The following is a 27,635-nucleotide window of genomic DNA, read 5'->3' as shown; positions in this document are numbered from 1 at the left end:
TATTAAAAAAGGGTGCACAATCCATATTAATGTTTTGAAGAACTGAAAAACAGAACAGCTTACCATCATGAAGACGTATGGAAGGGCAATCAAGAGGTTGGCAATGGCAAATGCATTGACACTGGCGCTCACTAGGAAAGCCATGCTCACTGCTGCAAGGTTAGTCAGGCTAAGAGACAAAACGTGCAGGAAGAAAGATTCTGCATCATATTTGAGACCTGGAGGTGGGCAGAAAGAGAAAAAGTTGCATGGCACCCTTCAAACCCTTAGCTTAGGGATGGGGAACCTTTGGTCCTCCAGAAACTGCTGGGACTCCAGCTCCCATCATTCCTGGTCACTTTGGCTAGGGTTGATGGGAGTCAGGAGTCCAAGAGCATTGGGTGGGCCACAAGTTCCCCATCACTGTCCTAGTTCATTTAGTGCTTCTATCCCTGCATCCATTCGGGTTCTCCTAAGTGGCCTTTGGTTGGTTGTTTCTCTTTGTAAGTTTCCTGCTTGAGGAAATGGATTTGTGTCTTACTTTGGGCAAATATTTATGTGTTACTGACTGCAGGGCTGACACTCCTAAGAGAACAAAAAAGCATAGCTGACGATGTACTATTCAAGGTTGTGAGGGGGTGGGGAACAGATCAGAGGCATATTTGTGTCCAAAGACTCCTGCTGAAGAGAGATTTCCAAGCTTTGTTCATGTTTGGCAAAGAACAAAAGGCTCACAAAGGAAGAAAGAGAACAGTAGCCGGCTGGATTCATGCAATCCATCATTCTCTGCAAGAATCCCAGCAAAACCAGCAGATCACAGTCCACTCCTAGATGACCTGTTGGAAATTGGTCTAACAAGGAAACATGGCCTACTCTCGGCTCACACTGTCCTTGATGTGTTTGCTGACCTTTTGAATTGTGTGTGTGTTTAAAAATCCTTAATTTGTGTCTTATTTCCCCCCAAAAAAGATTTGGACTGGAAGAAATGTCACACTCCCCACCCCTTATGTCACCACTGCCACCACCAGTTGATGGTTCAGATCAAATAACATAACACTTTACTCACCCATCATGAAATAGGAAATGGAAGAGAACAGCAGGACAGGCAGGATTCGATTGGGAACAAGATCAGCAAACACTTTGGCTAGAAAGTATGCAGATGTCCTATAGTAACCTCTGGCACTCTCATGGCTAGAAAAAGGAAAAGGAGGAAACTCAGGGTTGTATCCGGTTGTGTCTCCATACCGATAGAAAGCTCTTTGGTCCAGTTGACGTTGAAAGCAGGGAGAGGCTATTATAGCCGATTCCCCCTTCCCTCTTTCATGCAGCTGCATGAAAAATCTGCAGAGAACCCTCTAGGACAGCATGGGAGGAAAAATGCAGGGAGGGAGGGCTGCAAGAGGTAAAAAAATGGATAATATTTTTCAACACCATCCACTTTCCTGGAACTCATCAGAGCCTTCGATCAGCAGAGGGACACAAAGATATAACAACTCTACATTAATGTATTTAATGTATTTAAAAAGCTGTGCCACCAACACGGGATTCAACAGGTGAACAAGGTTTTCAGGAAGGTGGATCAGAGACCGTTTTAGGGTAGTGTGCCATGTTGCAGGGGGTGCCAAAACATTGCTGAAGAATGGAATGGGAGAGGTGCTGAAATTTGAGAGCCCCAAGTCCACCACTGGGTGGATTTCCATTCCCACCTATAAAGAACAGTGTCACAATGGAACCAAAGTTCCCCCTGAAGCAAGAGAGTGGAATCATCTCTCTTGGAGACATACATATTCAGGATCAAAATACTCTCGGGGCCAGTGGTTGGACCGATGGCCTTTCCAGTTCTACAATCCTATCTTGAGGTGCAAGGCTGGGGCATGGAAGGAAAAAAGAGGGGGAGTTGTTGTTTTTACAGCTGATGATTTCAACCTTGCTCCCACTTCTAATCCTGCAAGCAAAATTTGGAGAGGAAAACCTGCATTGGCTAGCTCCTTGATGCTATAATTACACCACTACACATCTAATTAAATTTGAGACTTTGCAGGCACAGTTTTCTGGAAAGGCCATGGCACTGGGCATGTCTATTACAGAATGGATTTTCTCGGAAGCAGGACTGCTGCTCACATGAAGAGCTTTCTGTCGTAGATGAAGAGCTCCACAGCTGACAAGTTCCCAAAGATCTGAGTGAGAACCATGAAAAAGAAAGCTCCTAGCCTGCAGCAAAAAAAGAACAGATGTACGAAAGAGGAATTACATATAACTCTGTGCATGCTGCAATTATGCAGGAGTGCAGACTGCGGTATTTAGTGCAGAATTCCACTGCCAGACACCCACCCACTTACACACTTGGCTTTCATTTTAAAAGGGCAGGTTTCTAGCCAGTATGAAAGTAACAGCTTGAAAATGCATGAGAAATGCCTACTGATACTGGAAATGTCAGAGAGGCAGTTGAGTAAAACGTCCAGTGGTTAGAAGGGTCCCTTTCCACATGTCAAGTTAAAACTGCAACTGTGCAAATTAGCAGTAACAGCATAATTCTTCTTCATTAAGAAAAATTATGCCATTTCATTTCAATTCCCTCCCTTCATTTACTGCACTCACATATTGTATGGATTTTATATCAATTAGGGGGTGGACAAATCTGTCTTACTTTGGGTTCTCTCTGTATCTCATTTTTCCAGTCTGCAATCCTGCACATTTCCACATCATTTTTTGTGATTCCTCCCCACCCCTCACTCAAATGCTCATAAGAATTTGTCAGTATTTTAATTCACATTCTTCCAAGATTTTTGCATGCATTTTCTTTATTATAATACATCTTGCATGTTATTTTCACTAATATTTGCATTTTTACGTACAACTGTCCCCCAATATACACACATTTATGTACACATCACTGCAGATGTGAATGTCAAAGGATAGCTGTGTTTTGGTTTGCAAATTGTTCCACGAAGTGCAAATTATGCAGTTGTACATCAAAATGCGAACTGACCCTGATTTTGCCCCCATCTCTGATCCTGATGAGATACTCTATTCTCACAGGATTGCATCCAGAGGAAACTGCCAGGAGTCAGTCTGGAACTATAAATAGCTTCTGGATTCACCCAAGCTACAGTTGCTGAGGAGGCCCATCAGGATGCTCAAAAACATGTTAAGCTTCCCACTGGACATGCTGGAACATGGGAGAAAGAAAGATGGTGAAATGCTGTGCTCTAGGGCCACCTGAGTAGGAATGAGCACCTTACCTGTTCTGTAGGGCTTCTGGCAGAGTGTCCGGGATTTGGTAGTAAATGAGCCCCACCAACAAGGAGAAGACCATGCCCAAAAGGATCTGGCCAATGGAGGTCTGAGGATTCCTCAGCAGATGCTTCACATTACGGCAGCTCACAACATACAACTAGAGAACAGTGTGGCATTAATAGCTTGACATGAGGGGTCTCTCTCCCTACTTCTTGACAATTCCCCCCCTAAAGATGTTGCTATCTGTGAAAATGTCCACCTTCCCAGCAAAGTGGCGTCCCATGTTTGGGACAATTATCTGGAAAAACCAAACCAAACCAAACCAAACCGAAACCTTTTATGTCATAAACAGACTAGATCCACTGAAATGGACAGTTCAGTTCATTAATTGTTATGGGTCTGCTCCGAGGAGGACTTTGTCGGGTACAATCCCGCGATTGCACTGCACACACAGCCTCGTTGTTTAGGGCAGGCGTGTCGCCATCTACAATGAGCTTAATGATGTATCACATTCCTCATTCAAAGCGGCAGACATCACTCTTAGCAGTAGAACCAAATCAGAAGCACTGCCGCTGCCCATATGGCATATGTACAGTCAGAGTTTGCTGCAAGCAGCAGAAGGCAAAACTATAGTAGCTGTTGATGCTGATGTGAGTTCTAAATACAATATTGGACACAGAGCTCCAGCTAACGAGAGTTGGGGGTGTTTTGGTCAATGATTTAGGAAAAGCAGGATAGCCCTTCCTTGGTAGTTCTATGGAGATTACTGTACAGAATCATGGAGTGGGAAGGGTCCTGCAGTCCAGCCCCCTGCAATGCAGGAATCTCAACTGAGGAATGGCCATCTTAAGAAGAAGAAAAAAGATTTTTAATGTCCCCACATTTGGTTAAATAGGTAGAGAAAACAAAACTGATCTATGCAGATTGTAGCCCAGTCTTATTACAGGTTTATTTGAATGGATCAAGGCAAATGTTGTGCTTATTAGCGGATCCGTCACCCTTTCTCTGTTCCTGCCCCTGTTGCCAGCCCTTTCCCCCTTCACCTGCTGGGCGAATGAGGTGGCATAAGTGGCTTTTGATGTGGTAGCATCGCAGCCTTGGTTCTGGAACGACTGTAGGTTTTTCAGATCCTCTTGCAGCTGCTCATAGTAGGAGGACTGGTGGTAATAACTGGAAAGCGCATTCTTGTCAAGGGAACAATTGCTGGAGAAAAGGCCATCCTTCTTGTTGCCTGCTTCAAACAAAAGGTAGATTTTTAAAAAATAGGCAGTTTATTCATCTTAAGATACAAGCGGTATGACCCAGTTCCTACCAGCCCAAGGCATTATATGTTGCTGGAGGCGAAGGACAAGATGGCAGCTCCACATTCCACATGCAAAAAAAGGACTGGACTGGCAGTGGAATCTTCCTGCAACAACAGTGATGGGGCAGCATCCCACTTTGCACCCGTGTGTACAAGGCCCTGGGGGTAGGTGCAGACCAGACCACATCATACCTTCGGCCCTTTGATACCTTGCCACCACTTGTACACCGGTCCACTTGGCACCTAGTCAGCCATGGTGCCAGCATGCATCCCATGCGCTGAGCAACATAAGTGCATGTGTAATGCCTGCTGGAGGGCATGGCTGACCACCCCCTCCGGCCTGCTTGCTTAGTAAGGGACATTTCTGGCAGACTGCTTCCTCCCCACCCAGCCTCAGTTACCTGCTGTTTGAGGTGGCCGACTCACTTTGTCTAATGGTGGCACTTTCCCTGATCAATCCCAGCTAAAAACAAATGTGATTTCTGTTAGCTATCTTGGCATCAGGTCGCAATCTGTTTGTTCACATCAGCCACCCATGCCAGCTACCAACAGAGCGACACTTGCAACACTCTGCCAGTGCAGACCCCCCTCATCCACCCGCTAAGCATGAAGGTGGCAGGTTCACCAGCAGGACGCCTCCTGGAGGAACCTTCCAAGGCTTCCAATTGTTCCAAGGGCAAAGCGGGTCTGGATCCCAAGCTACTCTTAAGTCAGCGCTGGCTGGCAAAGGGTCTGAGTCAGGCCCAACTGCTGCAACAGCCTGAAATGGACGTAGGGATTGGGCCAAATTTGCTCCTGACCCACCACTTTTCACGGGTGCCACTGTGGCTAGCTAGACTGCAGGTGTGGCAGAAAATCCACTGCTCTTCAGAACCTCAGCAGTGGCAGTGGCAAATTACAATTGCTTCTGCCCGAAACTTTTTGTTTTTGACAAGACATGACTGCAGCCAGACTCAGGGCAATTTGACCAGTGTGCCCTAAAAATAGCATTGTATAGGGCTAGTCTAATCTTCATTATACACTGGGAAGGCGTATCCAACGATCTTGAAAATTACCCATCATTTCAGTGTACAAAGCTCTCATTATGGCTCGTTTTCATGCGCCTGTATAGTTCCGGCTTGCGGGAGACCAGCAAAGGCTGATCTCAGTGCTATTATGGTGTTAGTGGAAAATTAAATTTCCCGAATGACTGTATGCCATCTCCTATTTCAAGCCTGATGCAGACACATTAGTTTCACTGTGGGCTGCATTGCTTCAGTCTCCATTTATTAAAGGCTGAGCATAAAAGGCACAGGACAGAGTACACAGAGGGGATGGTAGCTGATGATAATCTGGCACTGTTAATCATTTGTTGGGTGGCTGGTTCTTGGGCTCAGTGATGGGTGTTTTTTGTTCTTGTCCCTGATAATATGTAGAGTCTCCTAATCCCACCATTCTGTTAATGGTGGGAGAATTATAATTCTCAAGAAGGGTGCTCAAATAGTTTCATTTATCTCATTAATTGTTACACCACTCCGATATGGCAGGTCAGTATTAATACACCCATATTGCAGATGGAGGCCTGAGGCCAAGAGCATGTGGCTAGTCTGCAGCCAACAAGAACCTTTCAAAATGAGGGGAGATTTGATTTGAATCAGATTCACAGCTTACTCTTTCAGTCCCTCTCCTACCGTTGTTCTCGGGCTTACCTCCAAGCAAAGGTAGAGCAGCAGAGGCACTTGTGAGAATTTAAATGTTGCCATATCTAATGGATGGTCTCTGTCCTTGGGAAGGCAGGCCCTGCTGTCTGAAAGTCAGGCTTCCATAACCACAACTACAACCATTATAGTTTCTCAAACTAAATCAATTACTGGAGGGGGAAAAACACTCACCCAAGTCTTGTTGAGGCTGGGACTGTATCACCTCCCCACTGATTACATCCAGAAAGAAGTCCAAGGGATTGTTAAACTGCTCACACTGATAGCCTGAAATTGAAATTCATGTGAGAGGGAGACACACAAAGACAGTTCAGGGCATCTCCTGCCACAGCTCATGATGATTTACTGGACACAGAGAAGAAATCAGAATATTTTTACGAGCTGGCTTTAGAAGTTCCACCCTGTCTTTCTAAAGCTCCTCCAGAAGTCATAGGTGCTTTTTGTTTCTTTTCTGGGAGAGACACTTTTCTTCCTTACCAATGCTATTGAAATAAGTTGTGGCTTCATCTGCTGCTCCTGCAAATATTATTTCTCCCTTGCTCATCAAGGTCAGATGGTCAAAGAGCCTGAAGATGGAGTAGCGTGGCTGATGAATTGAGAAGATGACCGTTCTCCCTTTCCTGGAAAGTCTGCAAAGCAGATAATATAATGCTTAGTTGTTGGAGTGAAAGAGGTCCTTACAGCACATGGCTGCCACCAGAAAGCGCTCAGCAACTGCTGAGTTCTAGCCCTGGCAGTGTGTTCGAAGGACGATGTGCGACTGCTGCTATGCAGATAGGTATTCTTTCTGGTGGTGTGTTAAACGCCAATAAATAATGTGCATTCATAAAAGAAAAAACCGTATGCAGATGCTGCTTCACCTGCAGCAGATTTCTCTGCCATAGAGGCAAGCTGCTTCTTAAACTGGACGGTGGCTTGTCTCTTTAGCAGTGGGGACTACTGCAGTAGAAACTGCATGTTAAGCTCTGGCTGTATGAACACTAGTTTCCCATGCATGCATATCACTCCGTTGCCTCATTAGCATTTTTTGGGGGGGTTGAGTGAGTGTGTGAGAGATCTCTGAAGACCTATTTGGGTTAAGGCATTTTTATTTCTAGCAGAGACAGAATGCACAGAAACTCACTGGTGCAAGAGCTGCATGATGGCGTTAGCTGTGTTGGCATCCAGCCCTGTGGTTGGCTCATCCAGAAAGATCAGGGAAGGTGAAGTGATCAATTCCATGCCAATGCTGCACCGTTTCTTCTCACCCCCTGAAACGCCACGCAGGAATTCAGTCCCAATCTGACGCCACAGAGAGAAGCAGGGAGCATGGGAAGAGAAAAGGATACAAAGGCTAAAAAAAAAATCCATTGAACTGACCTTCCACCAAAGACAAACCGTAACCCAGCCATTCTACCATTTCCTGTTTCATTAACATTCACCATTCTAAAGCAGATGCTGAGAAGCTTGGTTCTCTATGGAAATCAGGGACAAGACAAGGGGATGGGCTTCTTCTATTACCTTCCTATGTAAAGGGTCCTCATACAAGCACAGCCCTCATGCAAGAGCAGAGGAGGAAGTCAACCTGTGTCAGGGAATATGTAGCGTCTCCTCTTCACAAGGTAAGTGTGGAGCAGGGGCTCATGGGGCTGAATAGCCTCCAAAGAGGGAGATTCTGGCACAAAGAAATCTAGCAAGTTAGGGAGAAGAATAGGCTGGGACCCTTCTCTCCAACGCGCCAGTCTTCCATATACAGGAGAGTGTTTTATCATGCAAACTCCCACCTGCAGCCTGGAGCTCCCAAACAGGCTTTCCTGAATGTTTGTAAGAACTAGGCCTTCTCTAAGATGTACAACTCCAGATGTCCCGTAATCCCTGAACAAGGACCATGATGGCTGTGGCTGATGGTAACTGAACTCCAACCAGATCTGGAGGGCCACAAGTTGCTCTGTGGCTTACCTTGGTGTCTGCACAGTCCTGTAGGCCCAGTTCCTGTATCACAGCATCAACCTTGACCTTCTTCTCTGTGTTGCTGTTCCTGTTCTGTGGCAGCCGCAGGTTGGCGGAGAACTGGAGGTTCTCCCGGATGCTGAGGGTTCCTGTCAGAATGTCCTCCTGCAGGCCAGGGAAATTTAGACGCCTTAGGAAGTGAAAGGATTTCCACAGGGGAAGGAGGACACATTGGATAAGAGCACTGACACCATGCTGAGCAACAGCAACTTTTCTTGGGGCAAGCACTTGCTGGGCATCAGGCAGGATTACACATCCAATGCCTTCGTTTGCATGGTGGATCTCTTCAGTGTAACAGAACCAAGGCACCAAAGTCCCACCGTTCTAACATGCTTACAACCACTGGCCAATAGGATTCAAGCAGAGCCTCTTCGTTTGAGCTGGTTGACATAAGGGAGCAAAGATTGTGAACCATACTGTGCAATAAGTTGCACTGCACTGCACTGCAATAAGCAGTGTTCACATTACTATACACTGAAATGCAACATAATATATGCAAATTGATTAACATTTAATTCAATTACAATAACCAATTGCAAAATAAAATAACCAACGAGCTACAATAACCAATGTTGTCTGCTTCCTCTGCCCCCTTCCTTTCCTTTGATGCAGCTGTGCGGGAGATTCAATTTCCATTAATCCTTGGTTTAGCATTATGCTTGACCCCTAAACTGTGGCTGATGTTAAGCACTGTTGGTTTAAACAAGCCAGCTTCATAACCCTGAAGTTGACTGGTTTCAGACAAGCCGTAGTGAATACTAAGCTTCGTTTATCGGGTTCTGATGACACAACCAGCTGTGCCTATGCAAAAGCAGAAATAAAAGCTTCTAAAATCTGCCTTGCAGACATGCATTAGGAAGGGGGAAGAAGTGCATGAGCCTGAATCTTCCTGTGGCCTATCCCCATATGGTTTAGTATGAATTGGGCCAGTATCCCTAGAGGCATTTTTACTGTACCAAGATGCATCTAGAATATAAATTCTGTCCCTGACCATCATTGAGATGTTAACTGGACATTACATACAAATAACATGGCCCTGACACCATCTCCTTTTCTTCTCCCCCCTCCAAAGAAGGAGCGTGGGGTGGGGGTGGGGCTTGCTCTAGGGAAGCAACAAGAAGAGAATTGACTCTTCCTTGATCTTTGCTTCTCTGCTCTGAAAGCAGAGATTTCAAATGGAAAAGCGGCTGGTCAGAAGAAAGTGAGTGTCAAGCTTCTTCTACATGGTGTTTCCATGCAAACTTCTTAAAGGGAATGCCTGAGGTGGGCCGTAATACCACTGTGATTTCATGAGGCTAAAACTCATTTCTTTTTCAGTTTCCTGAAATTATGTTCTGGTAAATCCAAGGGGTTAGTATATCCATATCCAGAGTACACTTGTTCAGATTATTGGTTAACTTCAATTAACTATAAACTATGTGAACAAATACAAAAAAAGTTGCACATAAAGAAAAGTTTACCTGGACTACATAGGCAGAACACTGATGAAAATTGGAGTCTACCAACTTTCCATCCATAAATATCTGCCCACCTGTAAGCCCTTTGGGGTCTTTCCATCCTGCTAGGACATCGAGGAGCCTAGAGATGGGGTGGAGGAGAAGGAAACAAGTCATGGTCAGCTCATCCTTCTGTTCCCAAGGGCTCTTGGAATAAAGAGGAAGGAGAAGAAAAAAGAAAGGGAGCATGTGAAAAGCCTACAAAATAAAGGAGAAGGAAAAAACGGGGAAGAAGATTTTCAATGGAAAAAGCCAAGAATAAAGGAAGACAAGGGAAAAAGAGGGGTTTGGGTCTAAAAATAAAAAGAAGACCCCCCCTTAAAAAAGAATTGTAGAGGAGATAAGGGGAAAGATACTGTAGAAAAATGATGCCAAGTAAAGGTATTACAATCCTGATTGAAGAGTTGAAATGGAAATAAAAGGAGGAAGAGCAGAGCATGATGTGAATAAATGTTTAAAAATGTATATAGAAAGAGCAAAGGAAAAACAAGACGAATCACAGAGAAGAGTAAATTTTGAAGGACTTGTTTATCCATGTTCTGCTTATCTGGCTGCTTTCTCTTACAACCCCCTCCCCAGAATTAATATTCAAACTTCCTGTTCTCATAACATTTGAAGAAAGAAAGACAATGGAATTAAGAGACTACAGTGGTCTAATGTAAGACTACATGTCTATACTGAGATGTAAGTCCCACTGAGTTCAATGTGGGGAACTGCACTCAACACACATGATCCCGCAGTGTGGAGCCTCCATTTTAATAAGCATCCCGCCCAGTTGCAGAAAACGCATCGGCTGCACCCAAATGCAAACAGTGACCAACAAGAACTGTGGCTGGTTGCAGAAGTGGATGGCTGAGCACCTTCCACTGGGAATGTGCAAGCACCGTTGTCTGTGGGTGGAAGAGCTGCCAAGAGAGAAGAGTAGGTGGGCTGGAGGCAGGAAACTATTGCATACAGAGGGAAAAGTGCAACTGGGGAATGAGTCATCCCCAGGACATGCAAAACACAGGTATGAAGGACAAAACTTACGAAGTTTTCCCACTTCCGGTTGGCCCCAAGATGGCATTCATCCCAGGCTTCATAATACCACTGCAGAAATAGAAATGGGTTGGTGCCAGTTCCCAGACCAGACATTTCTGAACTGTATTTTGCATGGAAGGAGCGTCTCCACCCCCATTGTTCAGTCCATACACTGAGGTCCAGCGTCGAGGTCCTTCTGCTGGTTCCCTCGCTGCGAGAAGCAAAGATACAGGGAACCAGGCAGAGGGCCTTCTCGGTAGTGGTGCCCGCCCTGTGGAACGCCCTCCCATCAGATGTCAAGAGAATAAATTTGATGTTTAGAAGACATCTGAAGGCAGCCATGTTTAGGGAAGTTTTTAATGACTGATGTTTTAATGTATTTTTAATCCTTTGTTGGAAGCCGCCCAGAGTGGCTGGGGAAACCCAGCCAGATGGACGGGGTATAAATAAATAATAATAATAATTTTTTAAATTATTATTATTATTATTATTTTCTAAAGTTACAAATTGCCATGGGATTTTTTTTTAAGCGCTGAAGATCTGCCATGTGTCAGCAACAGTGTGAAAAATACCATGTTGGTGTGGCAGTTTTTATTTTACTGCCATGCCAATATTACCTTTCTCCTCAGAAGACCTATCCTTCCAGCTTTTGTGATATACACACAACCGATTTCATCTTACAATTAGTGGCTGGAAAGATAAATCAGCAAGGATGATTTGGGCACTAGTTTGCCCGCGCCCACTAACTCCCAATCGCCACCAAACGCATCTAATAGCCCAGTGCTGGGAAACCTGTGGAACGCCTGATGACGCTGGACTATAATTCCCTTCAGCCCTGATCAGAGTGGCCAGTGACTGGGGGTGGGGGTTGCAGTCCAACAACATCTGGCAGGCCACACTTTCCCCATCCTTGCAATAGGCCAGCAATAGCACAATTCTTTCTGAGCAGACATGCATAGTCTCGCTGAGTCCAATGGCACTTACTCCCAGGTAAATGTGGAAAGGATCTTAACTTGAATTAGACAGAAACAGTGGGCGATATCCGACAAAGTCATACATGGCCGGACTGCTCAGTTGATTAGAGCATGGTGCTGATAACACCAAGGTTCTAGGTTCAATTTCTGTATGGGACAGTTGCATATTCCTGCATTGCAGGGGGGGGTTGGACTAGATGATCCTCAGGGTCCCTTCCAACTCTACAGATCTATGATTCTATGATCTATGATTCCATGGAGTAAACCCATTGAAACTAATGGATCACTGATTTTAATGAGTCTGCTCTTTAATACTGGATATCACCCAATGTCATTGAGGCTGCGTGTACACCATATATTTAAAATTCATCCCTCCTTCCAAAGAATCCTGGGAATGTAGTTTAACCCGTACAATTGCAAGCAACGTTAAACTACAACTGCCAAAATTCTTTGGTGTGTGTGTGCTTTAAATGTATGGTGGATATGCAGCCTAATCATTTGTGAAAAGGACAGTTTGTCACTACCAAAGGTCATCTTTGTTTGCTGTTGGCAAATTATGTTTGCATAGTTGCATGATTTCTAGCACAGGAAAGCAGCCATGTGATTTGTGCTCTCCTGAGGAGGCTACATTATCTTCTGCAGCAAGTGAAAAAATCAGTCAGTTTTCTTGTTTTTGTTATTAAGAAAAGTGCATAATGTTATTCGAAAAAGAAACATCCCAGAAGCCAATTTTGCTTATTGTATGTGCAAAAACGTTTGTCGATACATTGCACTGTAACAAAGTGGTACAAGATTAATTTGCTGGTACAAATTTGCTTATTGAATTTCTGTCTCCAGTTGCCTGTTTCACCTCTTTGACTGGCTTGAGGCCCGGTCTCCAGCCCCATCCTGCAATCAACTTTTACTATCATTTTATCAGATTGCTGACAAGAGTTGTGCTATTGCATGCTCACAAAACAGTGGTGAAGAGGGGAAAGAAATAAACAGAAACCCAACAACCAGTCCCACCTGCATGTGAAAGGTGCAGCATCCAATCTGTGGTACATCCGCAATATTTTGATTGTGGATTAGTGCCCTTTTATATTTCACTCAGATTCCCAATAAACCAAGCCTATGAGGAACAGTCGAGGGAGCTGGGGATGTTTAGCATGGATAAGAGCAGACTAAGAGGAGATATGATAACCCTATTCAAATATCTAAAGAGCTATCACATAGAGGATGGAGCCAGCTTGTTTTCTCCTGCTCTGGAGACTAGGAGCTGAAGCAATGGATTCAAGATACAAGAAAGGAGATTCCGACTAAACACCAGGAAGAACTTTCTGACAGTAAGAGCTGTTTGACAGTGGAACAGTCTTCCTTGGAAGGTGGTAGACCAGGCACCCCCAACCTTCGGCCCTCCAGATGTTTTGGACTACAAGTCCCATCATCCCTGACCACTGGTCCTGTTAGCTAGGAATCATGGGAGTTGTAGGCCAAAACATCTGGAGGGCCGCAGGTTGGGGATGCTTGTGGTAGATTCTCCGTTCTTGGGGGATTTTCAGCAGAGGTTGGATGGTCATCTGTCATGGGTGCTTTAATTGAGATTCCTGCATTGCAGGGGGTTGGACTAGATGACTCTCAGGGTCCCGTCTACCTCTACAATTCTATGAATATTCAGCATTTATATAGGGCTTTAGAGTGTTAAAAGCATTCCACATAACTTTATTCATTTATGTCTTCCTTGTAAGAAGTTATAAACAACTCAAGATATAAAATACCAGAGGGGTGTGCATTTTAAAACTTGAAAAGAATATACAAAACAAAATAAGGATAAACAGTAAAGCATCTTCAGTAGTATGGACAACATGACTAGGTCAGACTACAGGGAAAGCTTGTGTGGATAACAAAGTTTTAACTCAGTATCTAAGCACCATGACCACCCAGAACAGGACACCCAACCAATATGTATGGCGTTATGCTTAGAGCAGTGATGGGGAACCTCTGGTCCTTCAAATGTTTCTGGACTCCAACTCCCATCAGCCCTAGACAGCATGGCCAATGGTCAAGGAGGATGAGACTTCTAGTTCAGCAATGTCTGGAGGGTCACAGGCTCTCTCCCCCTGCCCCGGTATAAGCGTAGCGCCACTTGTTGGATGTCCAAACTACATGAAGCCGTGCTAAAAGTTCTGCTCCGGGTGGTCATGGAGTGAGCGTTGGAGCAGGGTCAAAAGCGCCTCTCCTGTGGACTGCAGGGACCTGGGAGTGGCTCTTCAAATAGGCTGGCCTCATTCTAATTAGAGTTACAATTCCCAAGGCCTTAAACCTGGTCTTGTAGCATGCTGGCAGCCAATGCAATTTTTTTCCAGCCACAGGGCTCTATGCCGGTGATAGGCTGCTCAAGTCAGGAGACACCAGCTGCAGCTTCCAGACCAGCCTCACGGGTAGCCCCCTCCCCCTTATCTCAGTCCATCTTAAAACAACTCTTCAAGGTAGGCCAGTGCTATCCCCATATTGCAGATGTGGCACCGAGGCTGGGAAAGCAGTTCCCATTGATTTCCGAAGGAACTGAATGGAACCAATTTAGTCCAGATCTAACCCCAGTGTCCAAGTACACATGTAATTGCCGTTTGAAATGGCAACTGGCTTACCTGACATCCCTGAGAACTTCCTTTTCTTCTTTTCCTTTGAAAGGTAAAGTCCAGCATGTGGTGACCAGGTAACTAATGTTCTGGAAAGCCAATGTTGGGCCATGGACATTCAGCTGAGAAACAGCATCCTGAATATTTGCAAGCTCCATTCCAGGCAGCCCCTTCGCGTCAGAATGGTGGGAGAAGACACAAAGGCTTCCCTTTTAGTCAGTCACCTGAAGGGAACAGGACATGCAATGCTTTACTCTTTTCACTCCGTCTCGCTTTGCCTCAGCTCATCCACCTTTGCTATCTCAAAAGCAATCTTACTTTTATCTATTACACAGGCTCGAAAGTCATAATTCAGACAAAGTCCTTCTCAGTCAAGCCTTGCGCAAGCAGAGTTTTATGAATAATGATCCAGTGCTATTTTTCCTAGAAAAGGAGGCGCTGGAACTCACCATGAACGTCTTCCTTGTTCTCTCGTAATGGCGCTGGCACCCTCCTGAGAGGTGCCAGAACTGAGTTCCGGCTGGAAATAAAGCTCCGGATAAAATAGATCTCCGTTGCCCCTTGAGGAAACGTACATTCATAAAGGAACAATAATAGAACATGCCATAGCTGATCAATGAGCCATACAACTCAGCAGTCTACCTCTTGCCTAGGGTATGAAGGCAGAAGATCCACTTCCTGTTCTGAGTCCTTTGCATTTGGGACCTAGATTTGCACTATACTTGAGCGCTAGAGGTGTACTTTCGAATTTCATGGCTATTAGACATCTGCAGGTCGCTTTCCCGAAGTGTGGCTATCATTATGCAAATAGTGAAATGACATCAGGAAGTGAGTCATGCAGAAACGTTTACTCTTTGACATGTTGCTGTTTTTTTTAAAAAACCAGCAACGATGGGGGAATCTACATGGAATGCTGGATCTTTCCGCTGCAGGTATCGCAGAAGATGTGGTCCTGGAGCAAAAATCACCTGTGGAGTGACTCCCAACTCACTTTTCCCTTTCATGTGAAACATTCAACATGAGTATGGCTCTAATGACAGCCAGCAAGATGAGCCCAAGATCTCTGTGTACATTAGGAGTTTAGGAGAAATTCATTTCAGCCTCTGTCCAAATGAAAACCTACGTAATTCACACCTCCCCAAACACTATATGAACGCAAACACAGCTATCCCCTAGAGCTCATACTTCCTCAAATTTTACAATGCACTTCTCTGATCAAATAACACCTATATTAGGGGGCAACGGACCTAAAAGTACACGTGTTAGTGAACATATAAAAATGCATCGTTATGAAAAATTACTTTGCAGAAATGTGTGCATTAGGGGGAAAATGCACTCAAGTGTTGGTGGATTTTCATGAAGGGTCTTTAAAAAAGTTATTATGCAGGTTCCCAACTCCTGCATTAAAGATTTTTGAGTGGCCATCTGCAATGAGATGCTCTATTGTTGAACTTTAATTCCTTATTTTTCTTTTCCAATACTTTTTAAAGTTGCAACTTGATAAAATACTCGAAGCAGCTAACAACTAATAAAAAGCAAAATATCGCGTTAAAATAACGGTACATTAAAATGACAGCAATAAGTAGAAACTCAAATCAAAAATCCTATAAGAATCACAAAACAGTGCCTTTAATATCACAGCAGATTCAGGAAATAGGAAGCAACTAAAACTTTGGGTTTCAGTGGGGAATAAATAAAAAATTAGACTTGGGATTTGAACTTCCCGTTCAAATTTGGATGTTTCATTTCCTGAGCCAAAGTGCCTTGCAGCACAATATTAGGCATTTTACTCAGTTCTCAACATGTTCAATGCAGCTTACTGCCCAGGAAGTTTTTTGGTTTTTTTTAAAGGGTCAGTAGCCCTAAATCACTGGAAGAAAACGAAGGTATGCCATTATTATACTTGGACAGCAGGTGGCAGTGTTTGCTCACAATTACCATTCTACAGGAAACTTCTCAAATCAGCAGTCAGCTTTGGAGAAAAGCATCTTACATAGTCGGAGGAGGAGGAGAATACATTTAAAAATAGTTTTCTGAATTTCAAACCCTAAGGTACCAAAGCTTGGAAGCTGGTATTCTACCATCCAAATAAGATACTTGTGGTTTTGGAGGCCATGTGCTTCCCCCTCCAGCCAAGGAGTAGGGAGGGTTAGCACAAAGGTGGCATTAAGGTGTCAAGGTGAGAAAACAAGGTACCTGGTTGGAAGGAAGGGAACTCCGTGTCCCTCTGCAGAGGGAGGGACCTTCTCCCATCATTATTCCCAGCTGGAGGCAAGCTCAAATATACATGTATTTGTTCATGTTTGTTCCTTACTTCTCTGTTCTCTTCTTCCCCTCAAGCTTTTGCTTTCCCCACTCCTCCAGGACAGTAAGCAGAGATTCATTTTTTTCTTTACACTTACAAAACTCTAAAGCAGGGATGGAGCACTTACTAGCATGGCCAATGGAAGCTGGAGTTTCCAGCAACACCTGGAGAACCACAGTTTACCCATTGCTGCACCATGAACACCATGGCTTGCTTTGCCCTAAGTTGACTTTGCAGTGAACTGGGGTGAAACTCACATGCAGTTATAACAATGGGGGACGGGACGTTGGTGTCTTTTGCAGCAAATCTGTCCAGTCTGCAAGTAGTGTGTGTCTGTTTAAACACCTGTGTGTACAAGTCTGAGAAACCTGGCCAGGCCAGGCGTCAGAGATGTGGGCGCCCAAGTGTATAAATTAAACAGGTGAAAAGCAGCTGCAGAACTTGCCATTTCTTACTACCAGGGCAGTTGGAGAAAGACAGCAACCCAGCACAAATCTACAGCTACCACTTTCTAGCAAAGCAATTCTCCTTCTCTTGAGGGGCTGAGTAACGGAAGGCATAAGTGGGACCTGCGGCAAAATGCTGCAGTGACTAAGTGCTCCCACATTCTCAAATTCCTAGCCAGCAGGTCACGTCCAGGAGACTCCGTTCTGTTCCACTGTTCCAGAAAAGTCAACAGTGGCCCCCATTTTCATTGGGACTGTGGAATATGGGGAGTGGGGAGCTACATTAAGGGGTTCTGATCAGACCCAGAATATGTCTTGTTCCACCAGGGGTGGGGGGTTAGGGAGGAGTCCCCCCACTCGCTTTCCCCTGCATGATTACTTTTTTCTTTCTTCTCTACATCCCACTTCTCCAAGGTGGCATGCATGGATTCCCCACCCCCACCCCACCCTTCCACTTTACCCTTACCACAACCCTGTAGTTAGGCTGAGAGACTAACTGGCCCAAGATCTCCCAGCGAGTGTCATGGCCAAGTGGGGATTTGAACCCTGGTTTTCCAGGGCTCCAATCTAACATTCTTGCCACTACACTCTGCTGGCTACCAGTTTCTGACTTGGACAGAGGTGTGCCTGGAGTGAGTGTCTCTTCCGCAAGCTGACTTGACTGTGAGGGCAGAGAGTCTTGGGTGCCTCTGTTGCTACTTTTCCCTTTGACTATTTTTTCTCATTAAGCCTTCTAGTGCTGCTTTTTTTGGGGGGGGGAGGGAGGGAAGACACCTTTCTTTGAGCCCACATTAATTAGTTTCAGCTGTCACCCGGATCCTGGTTCTTCAATTACTCTGTGCAGCTGCTTTCCCCAGAGGTTTAACCGCTTCCTAACTAGCACAACTCGTAGTTCGCAGAGTGACCACAAATGTCCACTTCTTTCAAAGGCAGACTTTATTCAGCACTCTGAATGTGTAGAAGCTGCCTCGTGAATAGCTCAGTGCTTGCAAATGTTACCTGAAAGACCACCTGCCCCTGCACTACTCCAAGATCACTTGGATCAGCCTCCGAGAACCTGCTGTCTCCTATCAGCCAGCACTGCCAGTCAGGGATGATGAAAGTTGTGGTTCTAAACATCTGGAGGTTGCCAGGGTGGTGAATAATGACTGACATCATCTTGGGAAATACTATTCATGGTATCGCACCCTACAGAATACCGTACAAGGGTGATCCTGCAATGGGCACCTTCTCTTATTGCCCCTATGTGATGGAATGCCCTACCCTCTTGCCATAGGTGAAGCAGCAATCATCAGTTGCTTTGGGACATCTTGTAAAGACTTGTCTTTTTGTCCAGGTGTTCCCTGACCCATAGGATTGGACTCTTGATTTTACTTGTATGGATTTCCTGAATTCCTGCTTTCATACTACTGCTTTATTGCTTTTACCTTTTGTTTCAATAATAGTGAAGACTGTTTTCATGTTTTTAATCTGTTTTGAGATCTAAAATAAAAATTAAATGGTTTACAAATGCGATAAATAATGTACATGTGTATATTGAGCCTACGTAGAAGCTCCTTGCAAATCAGAAAGGAGCCATTTCTCGGTGGCAGAGAGCATGATTTGCTTGCAAAAGGTTTCCTGCTGAATCACAGGCTTCTCCAGTCCTCAGGGATGGCTCAAACAGCAGGTCGGGTGAAAAACACTCTGCTCAAGACCCTGGGAAACTGCTGCCATCTACTGCACTGTCAAATAAGCTGCTTACACAACATGCCTTTAAAGTGAATGCATTCTCCCCCCCCCCCCCCAAATCACAGGACATGTAGTTTCTTATGGGTGCTGGGAATCATAGCTCTGTGAAGGGGTAACTACAGTTTCCAAGATTCTTGTTGCAGGGGTTAGGTGCTTTAAACGTACGATAGCGTGTATGCAGCCATAGTCTGACATCTTCTGATTTTCAACGCATGTTCTAATCACGATTTAAGAAAAATACTGAATCTCTTATAGGTGTGTATGTGTTCCAAAACAGTTCAGTTTCACTTAAAATGGTTCAACTTCCCCTTTTTCAGCATACATATATTAATTTTCAGTCTCTGGACTTGGGGCAACCTGGAAAAGTTGACTTGCATTGTCTTCCAAACATCAAATATAGCCATAAAAGCCCATCACCATCACCGTAGCCCAGTATGATTTAGGGATTCTAATGAAGCTAGAAAGCAATGGATCATAAGTAGTATAACATCTGGCACGTTGGAGATCAGTACTTTTTCCAGGTGTCCCAGTGTCTAATGCCCCCTTAGAATTATTAAGTTTCCCCAAGACAAATTGTCTAGGTATTGGGCTGCATTTCAGCTCAGCGAACTTCTAATGGGGCACGTCCTCATCTCATCATTCACCAACATCAGACCAATTAGCCCTCACCCCATCTTACGGCACATTACACAGAAGCAAACCCAGCTTTGCCATCGAGGGCTTACTTATCAAGGAGTTGTGGCCAATCCTCCGCCCTGACAAGTATATCCACATGATTGCAGATGTTTGCAAACATGATGTTGTCACATTACACTTTTTAGGCATGTGAAACCCCCTGAAACCTAATGTCTGAATGGGCCCTTACCATTCAAGTCATCTGAAAACTGCCATGTCCCTGCTCTTCCTCTTTCCTGTCCCTTCTCCCCCCGCCCCATCTGAAGCAACAGAAGAGAACAGCAGGCCAGCACCAAGTCACGATTGTTGTTGGGTGTTGGCGAGAATAAATGGAAAGAAAGAGGGAGAGTTGTGAAGAGGTCATTTTAGAAGCTCTTTCATTGCTTTTCTAACTTCCTTCTCAGTGAGAGGGGGTGGCAGAGTCCTCAAAGCAACATTGAAAGCAAGGCAGGATAATGTGTGCCTGGCTGAGGCAAGGAATCCCTGAGTGCGAACTGCAGTGTCTTAATTATCAGTCAACAATTACTCCTTTCAGGGTGGAACATATGGTAGCTGGTTTGCTTAAGAAAGAAAACAAAAATACTTTAGGAACTTAAATGATGTTGGGAAAATAGTCGAAATTGCTTTAAAGGGATTGCGAAGGGGGAGGCGGCACGCTCAGGATGCAAGTCCCGCAAGAGTCAGCTGGGCTAGGGTTTGTTTTGAAGGCGTTGCTCCCACAGCACGCGACCGGATTCGCTTGCTTGCTTCCTAAACAGGTCACTTCTGGGGGAATGTCCTGTCCTCGCAGCCTTTTGAAGCAATCACAGGAGCAGCTCCCAGGTGGACCCGTGAACAGAACCCTCCATTTCTGCTGTGTTTTTGCTTATGGAGTACACTGGTGCTTCTACTCCAAATAGCTATACTGGCATGAGGTAAAAAAAATGAGGAGCCAGGACAAGCCATGGAACAGGTTGGAATTTCAGACAGTGGAACCCCACCATTTGTTTAAGCCAGCACTCATGCTCAAACTGTTTGGTTCTGCTAATATTAAAATAAGTTCGGCACACTTCATCTTTGGCAGAGTTCATATGAAGGAGGAGCAAAGGAGTGGCAGACCTCCTCACAGAGAGTATTCAGGAATTCCAGTGTAACAACTTCTACAGGTGTTTCCGCCTGTTGAAGGAGGCAAAGTGTATCGTGACACCATAACAACTAATAAATCTGTTGTCTTTAAGGTGACGCAAGACTTAATGTTTTTTAGAGGAGCATGCAACTCCATTTCTGTTTCGTTCTGTCTGCAAACACATGAGAAGGGGCAGAGGTGAAATGATGCAATGCCTTTGGATTGTTCCTCATGGGAATGCAGTGTAGGCCAGAAAAATAACTGGCTAGTTTTGTGCCTTCCACAGCGGCTTCAGCTGCAGAAGTCAATGGGTGAAGGTTTTCACAACATGGAGAAAAAAGCTATCACAGCGCACAGGACTGGCTCTACTGTTAGGCAATATGAGGCATTTGCCTCAGGCAGCAGATGCTAGTGGGTGGTGAGAAGGAACAGTAACTGCAACACCTTAGCCCAGTGGCGTAGCGTGGGGGGTGCAGGGGGGCCGGCCACACCGGGCGCAACATCTGGGGGGGGCGCGCTCGCACTCGCAGCTCTCTGCCCCTACTAAAATCCACGGGTTAGGGGGCGCAAATTACTTGCCTTGCGCCGGGTGCTGACAACCCACGCTACGCCACTGCCTTAGCCATTTCTTCTTCCACCAGCACCAATGGTCACTCAAAAACTATGGGGGGGAAACTACATGAAGGAACAAAAAAAGAACATAGCAGTAGCCCAACAAATTTATTTGCATGTCTGTCGCCTGGAACAGCTGATTTTAAGAAAAGGAAATGCCACAACTGAGCTAATGTCTGTTTGGAAGTTTTTGTCCCTCCTGTCCCAAATATATTGAGGCTAGAATTCTATGCACGTTTACTGGGTAGTAAGCCCCACTGAGGTGGCGCTGTGGTATAAACCTCTAAGCCTCTTGGGCTGGTCGATCAGAAGGTCAGCAGTTCGAATCCCCACGATGGGGTGAGCTCCCGTTGCTCAGTCCCTGCTCCTGCCAACCTAGCAGTTCAAAAGCATGCCAAAAAGTGCAAGCTGATAAATATGTACCGCTACGGCGGAAAGGTAAATGTCATTTCCGTGCACTGCTCTGGTTTTGGTGTTCCGTTGCGCCAGAAGCGGCTTAGTCATGCTAGCCACATGACCTGGAAAAACTGTCTGCGGACAAACGCCAGCTCCCTCAGCCTGTAAAGCAAGATGAGCACTGCAGCCCCAGAGTCATCCGCGACTGGACTTAACTGTCAGGGGTCCCTTTACCTTTACGCCCCCCTGAACACAGAGGGGCTTGCTTCCTAATAAGCTCACACAGGATTGGTCTGAACGAGTGTGACTGGTTTCCTGAGGGTGGGGGAAGAGAGGGAGAAAAATGAGATTGTTCCTCTGAGCCAGTGGTTCTCAAAGGGTGTGGTGCGCCACACTGGGGTGGCAGGAGAGGATGGCAAGTGTGGCAGGAAGATTCAGGGACAATTAAAGAAACATTTAAACATTTCAGTGTAGTATAAGATAGTATCAAAATAGTTTTTATATATAAAAGCAGAAACAGTATCCATGCCTCTCTTCAAGAGCATGAACTACTCTTCTACAGCTCTCCACAACATGCTGTGGTGAACAAGGATTCTCAACCGTGTCCAAGAGGAAAAATCAGGAAAGAGAAAGGCTTCTTTGTGTTAATGAGGAGATGAGAGTTCGTTTGTATCAAATAAGACCTAATGTAAATGAGATTACCCGGCAAAAGCCAAGCCTAAAATCCTCACCAATTATACGCATAAAAGAGCAGATCCAATTCAACACCATCCCATTAAAAGAGAAGCAGAAAATTAAGGTCCAAAAGGCTTGAGCGAATAAAAATGCTTTTGCCAGGCATGCCTCCCTGGGGAGAGCATTCCGCAAGTGGGGAGTCACCACCGAGGAGTCTGTTCTTGTGTTGAAACCTTCCACGGCTGCCTCGGAAGGGGGCACACGGGGGCTGACTCTCAGGCCAGGCAAGCTCTGTAGACCTAGCATGGCCACTTGTCATAGAGGCTTTAGTTGAGATTCCGGCATTGCAGGGGGTTGGACTAGATGACCCCCGGGTCCCTTCCAACTCTACAATTCTACGAGATTCTATTGAAGTGTTTTTTCAAAGCCTGCCTCTAATGGAAGACACACAAGCCACCACCTGAAGTAGCCTGATGCATGCTCTTACCTGAAGAGTTAGCCCCATGTACAGCCTCTTTCAAAACTGTGCTTCTCCCAGGACCTCACCAGAACGGTCTGTCAGCACCAAGCAGTTCCACCTACCAAATATAAATGCACACACATTAATGCCTAAGTCACGCTCTAGTCTATGTCTGTATTATATTCAGAAGCAAAATATTTCACCACTTAAATAAGGGCTGCATGCACCCCATGCATTTAAAGCACCCGAGTTCCACAAAGAATCCCAGGAACGGTAGTTTGTTAAGGGTGCTGGGAACTGTAGTTCTGTGAGGAGGGCAAACTATAGTTCCCAGGATTCTTTGGAAAAAGTCATGGGCTTTACATGTGCTTTGAATGTATAGGGTGTACGCAGCTCGTGTACTTCCACTAGTCTCCTCAACCTGCTGTGGGGCAAAATGACTTTGGAGGGCTAATGGAATGCAGGAAACCAATGGAGCCGGAGGCAAAGTGGTTCATTCAGAGCCTGGGCACATAAAAAGGTACTTGTTTTATGGATGTGCATCTGACATACCAATACTTGTGCCTGCTTGAGGCTTCACACACATCTGCTGATATCAAAGACGGCTTCCAAACAACCATCATCATCTCTGTCAGCTGCTTGTTCCAAATTACCTCACTACTCTGCACAGGCTGGGAACTGGGTCAAGAGAGCAACTGCAGGCATGCAAAATCTGCCTGCATGCACCTTGGGAGAGGCTGACCTTTCAGTTCCAGTAGCAACCTCTCATGCACTGCTGTGGCACACATGTGTGGATGACCCCCATATTCCTACATGGATTCACTGCACCACAAACAACAACTGCTGTGACACTGCAGGTTGATTGCTGCTGCTGTGAATTGCAACCCAAAGCAACTGCAGGGTCCCAGGTTGGGGGAGGCTGGTATAACAGGAGAACCACGCCATGCACACTTCTGATATGCTCCCACGCCTCATGTGTGTGTGCCTGTAACTTAGCACAGGGTAGGGAGACTCTGGCCTTTCCAGTTGGACTTCCCTTAGCCCTAGGCAGCATGGTCAATGGCCAAGGATGCTGAGCATTGTGGTCCAGTGATATCTAGAGAGGCGCATGTTTCCCAATCCTGCTGCAATCAATTGAAAGAGTATCACCAAAAGGGTTAGGATTGGAGTTTCCAAACTATGGTGCACAGACCACCATTTATTCAGGTGGTCTGTGGAGAACAGTGGCCACAGAGCATTAGATGTTCATATTGATTTTAACTGTTTTTATTGCTTCTTTTATTCCTTATATTGCATCGTTATTATTGTTGTATTTTGTATCGTATTCTGTAGAATCCAAATGGTAATATGATAAAGTATGAATAATTGAAACAAAAGAAGCAATAAAAATACAATTAGAAACCAAACAGCATCTAATACAGAGCAATACAGTTGCAACAGCAGGCAGAAAATTTGTTATGCAATTTTCAAGAAGTTGCTGTGTGGGTGAAAGGTCTGGGAACCACTGGGTTAGGATATTTGTGTAACTGCAAAGACAATTTCATATTTACATGTTACATCTTTTAGTGTAGGGTGTTTTTTAATGGCTTAAATCTTAAAGGTTACACACAATAAACTAAATCATTACTGGGTTTGACAACAGGCAAAAACTATGGTGTTCTTCATAGCTCAGTCGGTAGAGTCACACGTTGGGCAAAAGATTCCTGTCTTGCAGGGGGTTGGACTAGATGACCCTGCAGATCCCTTCCAACCATACAATCCTATGATTCTACGAAGATGCTCTTATGCTGGTGCAAGATGAGCTTGCAGTATCTCCAAATCTGGGAGAGTTGTGTACAGCTATTAACCAAATGAAAAACAACAAAGCCAGCGGACCTGATGGGATACCTGCCGAGGTACTGGAAGAAACAAAGATCTCCAGTGTCAAAGCAATGATTCTTCAACATCAACTTTGTTGGACTGGTCATGTTGTTTGGATGCCTGATTATTGTCTATCAAAGCAACTACTCTATTCCGAACTTAAAAATGGAAAGTAATGCTGGTTTAAAGAGGTTTAAAGACTCTCCCCAGACAAATCTAAAAAAATGTAGCATAAACACAGACAATTGGGGAACACTGGCCTGTGAGTGATCCAATTGGAGAACAGCCTTTACCAAAGGTGTCATGGACTTTGAAGACGCTCAAACTCAGGACAAAAGGGATAAACATGCTAAGAGGAAGGCATGTTTGGCAAACCCTCACCACAACCAACTCCCACCCAGAAACCTATGTCCCCACTGTTGAAGACAATGTGGATCCAGAACTGGCCTCCACAGTCACTTATGGACTCACTGTTAAGACCGGGTTCATGGAAGACAATCTTACTCGACTACGAGTGATCGCCAAAGAAGAAGAACTCGATGACCCTGCTGGCCCCTTCCAACCATACAATCCTATGATTTTATGAAGATGCTCTTATGCAGGTGAGTTAAGGAAGGGGAAGAGAATTGGGGAAAGAGAAAAGGACAGTGGGGAGATCACATTTTAGGAAGTGGGGAACCTGTGGTTCTGCAGTTCCAACTGGACTACAACTCCCCTCCAACCTAGCCAATGCTCAGGGGTGCGGGGAGTGGCAGTCCAGCAACACCTGCGCCCCCAGATTGCACCTAATTTTAACAGTGGGGATGAAACACGGGGGCAGATTCCCACGTAGCATAAGACAATGCAGAAAGAAAGCTTTGCGGTGGAACTCGTTTCCTCTCCCAAGCAAGCTCCCCGGTCTTCAGCGGTGCGCCCTCGCTAGGACTGCAGCCTGAAAGCAGCTCAGGCCTGGGGTGCGCGCACGTCGGGCGGGGAGAGGGGAAGGCAGCTCGCCGCGGTGGGTTTCGACGTGACTCACCGCGCTCGGGGTCCATGGCCAGGCGGGTCCGGGGCGCGGCCGAGCTCCTCTCGGGCCTGAAAGAAGCCTCTCCCGGCTGGGCTGCGGGGCTGCGGCTCCTCTCGCTTCCCGGGTTCCAGTCACGACGGGCCCGCCTGCTCCGCCCCAAGCCCCTGGCTTCGCGGGAAAGAAGCCTTTCCTCCCCTCGGCTGTAATACGAGCTCTTGCAACCCGCCCTCTCCGACCGCACGACTTGGTTTCCCCTCACGTGTCCGCCTTCGGGTTGCTGACACGGGACGCCGATCTATAATAGAGGGGCGAAGCGTCTGGGTTGCGTAGAGGCCTCCTGAAAGCCTCGGAATAGCAGCTGCGGAAGAGGACGCATGTGAAAAAAATGCCGAAAAAGATCCCGCCAGCACTTGGGGTTATCTCTGCCTCTTGACTGAACTGGGCCAAAGTTATAGGCAACAAAAAAACTTGCAAAACGGAGCAAAGACTTGGCAAGTGCGGGACAGGACGCTGGACTAGACGAGCCTTTGGTCTCTTGTGTTTTGTGCTAAGCAAACTTTAATGTTTTACTTATAATATTTAAAGCATGTTTTCCCAGCCTTAAAAAGGTCCCGGTGAGCACTAACAATATGGGAGGTTGCCTGCTCTGGATGGGGTTGCAGTCCCCCTGAAGGAGCAGGTACGCAACTTTTGGGGTACTTTTGGATCCTTTTTGCTGTCGCTTGAGGCTCAGGTGGACTCAGTGGCGCCCCTCTCTGGACAGGGATAGCCTAACTTCTGCCATCTATGCCCTGGTAACCTCTGGGGTGGAATCTAGACCAGGGGTCAGCAAACTTTTTCAGCAGGGGGCTGGTCCACTGTCCCTCAGACCTTGTGGGGGGCCGGACTATATTTTTTTTTGGGGGGGGGGTGAACGAATTCCTGTGCCCCACAAGCAACCCAGAGATGCATTTTAAATAAAAGGACACATTCTACAGTACTCATGTAAAAACAGCAGGCAGGCCCCACAAATAACCCAGAGATGCATTTTAAATAAAAGGACACATTCTACTCATGTAAAAACAAGCTGATTTCCGGACCATCTACGGGCCGGATTTAGAAGGCAATTGGGCCGGATCCGGCCCCTGGGCCTTAGTTTGCCCACCCATGATCTATTCTAGACACACACAAAAACGCTGTGAATTTTTTTTTTTTTTAAAGTGTTTTGAAATATATATTGACTTTGTCATGAGCTCACCATCGCCATCTAGTGTCACACTTGTATAATGCACTTAAAACATATTTGCAGCTGTATAGCTGAGTCTTAGGGTAAGATTACTGCAATGGGTTATATGTAGGGCTGCCTCTGAAAACAATTCAAAAACTTCAGCTGTGCAAGCTCTGACAAGCAGCAGACCAATTTAGAGCTTTGATCGATAAGAACAACCAAGAATCTTGTGGCATCTTAAAGAATAGCAGACTTACTATGTCATAAGCTTTTGTGAACTAGAATGCTCTTCCTCCAGCTGAAACGAAACCATGAAATCTTATGCCGTAATAAATCTGCCTTTAACATGCCACAAAGCTATGTTGCTTATGGTGTGACACAAGCACAGGTATCTTGCCTAATATTCTCTAACACCTTCAGTGTGGAACCTCTGAAACATGCAGCTAGTACAGAATATTTTTTTAAAAAATCCATTACAGAGGGTTGAGTCGCAAAGAGCACCTGAACACCTGTATTCTAGGATATGCACACTGGAAGACCATTGAAATTCCAAGACTGTTAATCTAGAGCAGGGATTAGCAACGTGCAGCCCATGGGCCGGATGCGGCCCACGAAGACCATCTTACTGGCCCACAAACTGCCCCCAAATTGAACCGCCCGCGCGCTGCGCTATACCAGCGTGGCACGGGCACTCACCGAGTGGCGCCACAAATGGCATCTTGCACGCACAGATACCAGAAATCACGTCTGCGCATGTCCAGACGCTGAAAATCACTTCTGCGCAGGCATGATTTTCAGCGTCTGGGCATGCGCAGAAGCGATTTCCGGCACTGCGGACATGTGT

At 45.6% G+C, this 27,635-nt stretch overlaps 1 protein-coding gene across 3 annotated transcripts in view; it reads right to left on the bottom strand.

Moving 5' to 3' along the window:
- Nucleotides 1-25,929, bottom strand: part of LOC308477464 (broad substrate specificity ATP-binding cassette transporter ABCG2-like) — a 28,983-nt gene extending 3,054 nt beyond the window's left edge. The window contains exons 1-15 of one of the 3 annotated variants that reach the window (XM_081006063.1): nt 25,597-25,929; nt 22,746-22,836; nt 14,763-14,873; nt 14,323-14,537; nt 10,731-10,790; nt 9,666-9,783; nt 8,155-8,310; nt 7,340-7,497; nt 6,694-6,845; nt 6,391-6,483; nt 4,260-4,450; nt 3,222-3,373; nt 2,101-2,190; nt 1,046-1,170; nt 64-218 (exon numbers count right to left, since the gene is read on the bottom strand). In XM_081006063.1, the coding sequence (XP_080862189.1) occupies nt 64-218; nt 1,046-1,170; nt 2,101-2,190; nt 3,222-3,373; nt 4,260-4,450; nt 6,391-6,483; nt 6,694-6,845; nt 7,340-7,497; nt 8,155-8,310; nt 9,666-9,783; nt 10,731-10,790; nt 14,323-14,471 (1,599 nt within the window). In that variant the 5' untranslated portion in view covers nt 14,472-14,537; nt 14,763-14,873; nt 22,746-22,836; nt 25,597-25,929. The remainder of the gene's footprint in view (nt 1-63; nt 219-1,045; nt 1,171-2,100; nt 2,191-3,221; nt 3,374-4,259; nt 4,451-6,390; nt 6,484-6,693; nt 6,846-7,339; nt 7,498-8,154; nt 8,311-9,665; nt 9,784-10,730; nt 10,791-14,322; nt 14,538-14,762; nt 14,874-22,745; nt 22,837-25,596) is intronic. The other 2 variants (XM_081006062.1, XM_081006064.1) reach the window with 2 other exon arrangements.
- Between the last annotated feature and the right edge of the window lie 1,706 nt (nt 25,930-27,635).

This window comes from Podarcis pityusensis (assembly GCF_964106645.2).
Source record: "Podarcis pityusensis genome assembly, chromosome: 5".
Lineage (NCBI taxonomy): Eukaryota > Metazoa > Chordata > Lepidosauria > Squamata > Lacertidae > Podarcis > Podarcis pityusensis.
The sequence above is the reverse complement of the archived record's forward strand: the minus strand, read 5'-3'. Positions and strand labels throughout refer to the sequence as shown.